The following is a 5,160-nucleotide window of genomic DNA, read 5'->3' on the forward strand; positions in this document are numbered from 1 at the left end:
AATCTCTCTGTGTGGGGGTGCCCAAGTGTGGGCATCTCGCTCGCCTTTGGTCACACGGTGTAAAACTTGCTATCCTCTTAATGAAATACGTCCAATGTGGCAATGTGCATTTTGTAAAAAAAAAATAGCTGCAGCAGCTTTACACATTCATTTCTTGCACGCAAGCTCCCAGTTTCAAAGGATTGTTGTCGTTGACGACCTAGACGACCTAAATGCATTGCTGATGTCTCAGCTAGGACGAATGGACGATCTAGGTTGCATTGTACCGACATTCGCGGTACGACGAGCTGTCGTCTTTATGAAATCGATCTTTCTCCGCCTAACCAGGAATTCTTGCTTGCTTAAACTTTTCATGCATATATACACCTAGCTAGCTACGTACGTCTTTGCCTGGTTGGGATGAATTTGTGCGTGATGGTTCATCCATCTGACTGCAAATACATGCAAGCCGAGCAGCAAAGTCCAAGCCAAAAGGCAAATGTGTCCTTAGCTTGCATCCACAAGCTAGGCAAGCAACAAATGAACGATGACTACGACGCGCGTATTCAATGAACACAGGTGATCACGAAGCCTATTTATATCGGAGGCAGTCAGGCAGAGATCGATATCTCATCTCATCTCACTGAAGAAGCACCAGACTACCAGAGCTAGAGCTAGAGCTAGAGCTAGAAGAAGACAGCACAGCAATGGAGGCGGGGAAGAAGAAGATGCTGGCCACGCTGGTGGGGTGCAACTACGCCGGGACGCCGTCCGAGCTACATGGCTGCATCAACGACGCCCACGCCATGCGCGGCGTCCTCCTCGACCGCTTCGGCTTCGCGCCGGGCGACGTCACCGTGCTCACCGACGACCACGAGAGCGGCGCCGGCGTGCTCCCGACCGGCGCCACCGTCAAGCGCACGCTGGCCGAAATGGTGGCTCGCGCGGCGCCCGGGGACGTGCTTTTCTTCTTCTTCAGCGGCCACGGCACGCTCACCCCGCCCGTCAGCGGCCATGGCGGCCGCGACGACGAGGCCATCGTGCCCTGCGACCACAACCTCATCTATGGTCTGTGTCGTCTGCGCGCGCACGTCCAAGCACTCCCACCATATATAGTCCCATGCACGCACGTCGTTTCTGACATCTGACTGACATGCTTGCTTTGCATATGCACGCGCGTACGTCGCGGTGGTCCCGCACGGCAGACGTGGACTTCCGGGAGCTGGTGGACCTCGTGCCGCGGGGCGCCACCTTCACCATGGTGTCCGACTCGTGCCACAGCGGCGGCCTCATCGACCAGGAGAAGGAGCAGATCGGCCCCGACGTCCCCGCTGACCCCGACCTCCACGCCCACGCCGTCCACGCCGGCCGGTTCCTCCCGTATGCCGCGGTGCTCGCCCACCTGTCCGCCGCGTCGGGCGTGGACGCGTCCCACCACGTCGCCGACCACCTGCTCGCGCTCTTCGGCGTGTTTGTTTGAGTTTAGTGAGAAGCTGCAACAAATAAAAAAATCTGGCAAAAGGTATTAATAAATTCATTTTTAAGAAACATATTTTCAAAAATGCTTGCTTTTTAAGCAAATGCTTCTAAAAAAAATTAATCCATTGTTTTAAACCGGAGTGTCATGTGAATGCCAGCGGGATGCTCATATTATTCTGTCAGTTTTAATTTATCTTTTCTTCTTCTCTTTTTTCTGCTCACTATTTTTCAGCGAACGTGTTTGAGTTAATGATGTAACCCGTAAATATCTTACTACCCACATGCTGAATGCAATGGCAGAACGACTGCCCAATTTCGCTCAAAAAAAAAGGTCACCAGCAGTGGAGGGCTAGTGCCATGTGAGTTGACAGCAATGATTCTATGAATTCTCTCTGGTCACCATCGAGCCCAACGAGATGTTGCCACGTTTTGCCAAATCTCTAAATCACCACAGCTTGAACCTCGCCTGGTTGAGCCCCGCATGCCGACCCTACATGCCGTTTTCGAATCGTCGTCGCTCAACCTCACTCTAAGGCCCACGGTGGAGCTGATTCAACGGTGAATTCCAAATCTTTATAGCGGTGAATTTCTGCCAAACCGTCCCTAATCATCCGGTTCAAAGAAATAGATGTGGAGCCGGAGTGAAGGAGCTGGCATTGCTGCCAGAGCCGAGTGGCATGTCATCCCTCCAAGAAGGGATAGTGCCAGCCACCACATTGACGTAATATGACGACTGAATTCATAAACCAGTTGTGATTATACCTTTATTAGAACAAGCTTTATATGATCTAGAATGCTGTCACGAACATTTTGGAGCATGAGAAATTATTTTAGTTGAACATTTCGAAGATCACACTCAAAACATCAAATTTTTTTATCAAGGTGTTATTTCTTTAATCCCGTCTATCAGCGCACCTAGCGTTCGGGCGCCCGGACATATGCCCACGTCCTGATGCAGCACCCGTTCGAGCGAACCCACCACGCCCCGTCCTGTCCTCACGTAACAGAAACAGGAGCGCGCCTGTCGCGCCTATGTCACCCCGCGGGTCCTGTCCCTGCCGTGCCCACATCACCTGCGGCGTCCCGTCTCGGCTGCGCCCACGCCCATGTCACCCCACGGCGTCCTATCTCCGCCACGCCCCTTCCCACGTTGCGCCGCCATCCTCCACTGCGCTCGGTCTCCACCACGCCCCTTGCCCGTATCCAACATATACAACACACGTATGAAACATGTTTATATAGCTATTGCAACATATGCAATATTCAGATAAACTTTTTACAACGTTCAGATAAAACGGTTGAAAACATATTCCTGAAATACTTGAAATATATATTTGCAACATATCCAGGGCTAGGAGGCCTGGCAATTCGGTCGAATTGCTCGTCAGGTTGAATCGGGGTCGGTGTGTCCGAATTCATTCAGCGACGAGACGCGTGGGCGCCATGCCATTTCTCTCCTAGTCGGATTCAGGGCTTTCTCCGTCGATGAGGACATTCAGTTTCCTAGTAGTATATCAGATTCGGCAAAGGGAACTTTTTCCAACAGATTTGAGGAAACAGCAAGATTCAGAATGAAGGCACGTCCGACGAACTAGTCATTCACTACAGTCGGACTCTTGGAGGCTCGGAGCTTCGTTGCCATGGCGTGTTCGATGTCCATTGACGTGTGTGTCTCCTTCGTTTTTTTTTGGAAAGAACTTGTCTCCTTCGTTCGACGGTCCATGGTTGCCTCTTGCGCGCGTGCACCTGCCATGGCGCACGCAGCTCTCCCCGGGCTGCTCCCCAGTCTTCACCCCCACAGTGTACGATGATCCGGTCGCTGCTCCCAGCGGCGCCGTGCGCCCGTCATCCTTCCCAGTTCGCCTCCCAAGCCCAGCCTCGCTGACGCTGTCGAGAGGTAGTGGGACGCACGCAAGATCAAACCAGGCGGCAGCGACAGGCCAGCGTCGGCGTCGTGCGCGAGGTGGGAGCGGGACAGTAACATGAAGAGCGCGACGTCCTCCTCGGCGAGCAGAACCAGCAGGCGCGGCGACTCCGACGAGAGGTGGGACGCGCTCAAGAAACCGATGAGCCTAGCCTGTTCGTCGTCCACGGCGGCAAATAGCAACGTCATGAGGAGGTGCGACAGCAGCAGGCCTCCCAACACCAACAGGCGCGTGTCCTCCTCTTCTGCCAAGCACTGGGACGCCCACAAAAGGCGTCTCCGTGAGCGCAGTCACTTCGTGGATGGAGCCGCGGCGTCGAAGACTTCGTGAGTGGTGAGAGCGGCGGGCGTGCCCTGGAGCAACCACACGGCGCTGTCAGCGCCGCCATCTCCTGGCAGTTGTGCACAGAGTCAGATCGAGCACCGAGACGCGGCTCTCCCGGCGCTGCTCCCGACCCCGCCCAAGTGGAAGATGCTGCCGCGCGCTGCTCCCGACGCCTGCCGCGCCGACTCCGACGAGAAGTAGGACGCGCACAAGGCCAAGTCATCCAGCACAGAATCCTCAGGCTCATCAAGCCCTCGTTCCACTTCCGCCGACAGCATCAGGAGCTGCCCCGGACGCGGATCCTCGCGCAAGAGCGCGACGTCTCTGCCGGCCAAGACCGGCCGGGCCGGCTCCGTTGAGCGATGGGACGCGCATAAGAAGGCGGCGATCCCAGCTTCGTCATCGACGTCGTCAGGCAGCACGTCTTCCTTCGTAAGCAGCGCGTCGTCCGCCGAGCGCTGGGACATGCACAAGAAGCGTCGGCCGCCGCAGGCCGAGACGCTCAACGATGGCGAGAGCAGCAGTACTGGCAGCAACGACATCGACGACACGGAGGAGGAGATACTATGGAAGCCGCGGGCCATGTACGCTGGACCGGGATTCGTCAGCGCCGCGCCGGAACCCAGCATGCTTCCCATGCCGGCATCGTTCTTGGTTCCGGATGCATAGCGCTGCACTGCACGAACTCCATCGATCGGATCAGGACTCAGGCCGCTGGTTTCTTCAGCTACCTAAGCAAGTGTGATCATGTAGGGGTGCTACTGCGACCAGTGATGCTTATGGCGTTAGAATTTGAATGCTTTGTGTGTTTTTGTAGGTCTTAGATTTCATCTGAATTTGGTGCCTTCCTCAAGCTCAAACTGTAAATGGATGCATCCATCTGCAAGTGTCAATGTGTCATCATCAATTTCTTGATTGATTATGTTTCAATTTCAGCACTCCACTCGTGTGTCGTGTTCGAAATGAATTACTCGCGCTTTGCCTACTTAAAGAGGAACATTGCCAGAAGTACTGACGTACAGCCAGTGGAGAAGAATGAATAGAAGCATCACAAAGAAGCACACTTTCTGATGGGCTGGGCTTATAAAGCCACCGAACGATGGGAGAGGTTGCACGCTGCTACCACCACACAAAAATAAACAAGTTCACAAGTTGTACAAAACGTAAACCCATAAAACCATTTTTTTTAAATGAGACCAAATATTTCTACCAAATGATCGCAAGGAAAAAAGTTCCTTTTACCTCTTGAACTATCACTGTGGTCTGATTTTCTTCACCAACTCTAAAACTGGACATCTCCCTCAACTCTCATAACCTGTTAAATTACCTAAATGCCTTACTTGGAAGTAGTATTGAACTCATCCTTCTTTACTTAAAAAAATCTAGAAAATACCTAGGTATGTTTTTAAACCACAAAAATTGTATCTAGGCTTCTAAAAATTTCAAGAATCAC

At 53.2% G+C, this 5,160-nt stretch overlaps 1 protein-coding gene across 1 annotated transcript; it reads left to right on the forward strand.

Annotated features, from left to right (window-relative positions):
- Positions 1–539: 539 nt before the first annotated feature.
- On the forward strand, positions 540–2,037 carry LOC136488079 (metacaspase-9-like). Its single transcript, XM_066485120.1, has 3 exons — positions 540–1,047; positions 1,185–1,446; positions 1,941–2,037. The coding sequence occupies exons 1-3, from the start codon at positions 687–689 to the stop codon at positions 2,035–2,037; spliced, it is 720 nt and encodes a 239-aa protein (XP_066341217.1). The 5' UTR covers positions 540–686.
- The last annotated feature ends 3,123 nt before the right edge of the window (positions 2,038–5,160 follow it).

Source organism: Miscanthus floridulus, chromosome 10, assembly GCF_019320115.1.
Source record: "Miscanthus floridulus cultivar M001 chromosome 10, ASM1932011v1, whole genome shotgun sequence".
NCBI classification, from domain to species: domain Eukaryota; kingdom Viridiplantae; phylum Streptophyta; class Magnoliopsida; order Poales; family Poaceae; genus Miscanthus; species Miscanthus floridulus.

Excerpts from the sequence above, each read along its gene's own strand:
- LOC136488079 (XM_066485120.1), top strand. The coding sequence starts at position 687 with ATGGAGGCGGGGAAGAAGAAGATGCTGGCCACGCTGGTGGGGTGCAAC. Across the intron at positions 1,048-1,184 it reads CGACCACAACCTCATCTATG|ACGTGGACTTCCGGGAGCTG; the intron begins GTCTGTGTCGTC and ends CCCGCACGGCAG. Across the intron at positions 1,447-1,940 it reads CACCTGCTCGCGCTCTTCGG|TGCCGACCCTACATGCCGTT; the intron begins CGTGTTTGTTTG and ends TTGAGCCCCGCA.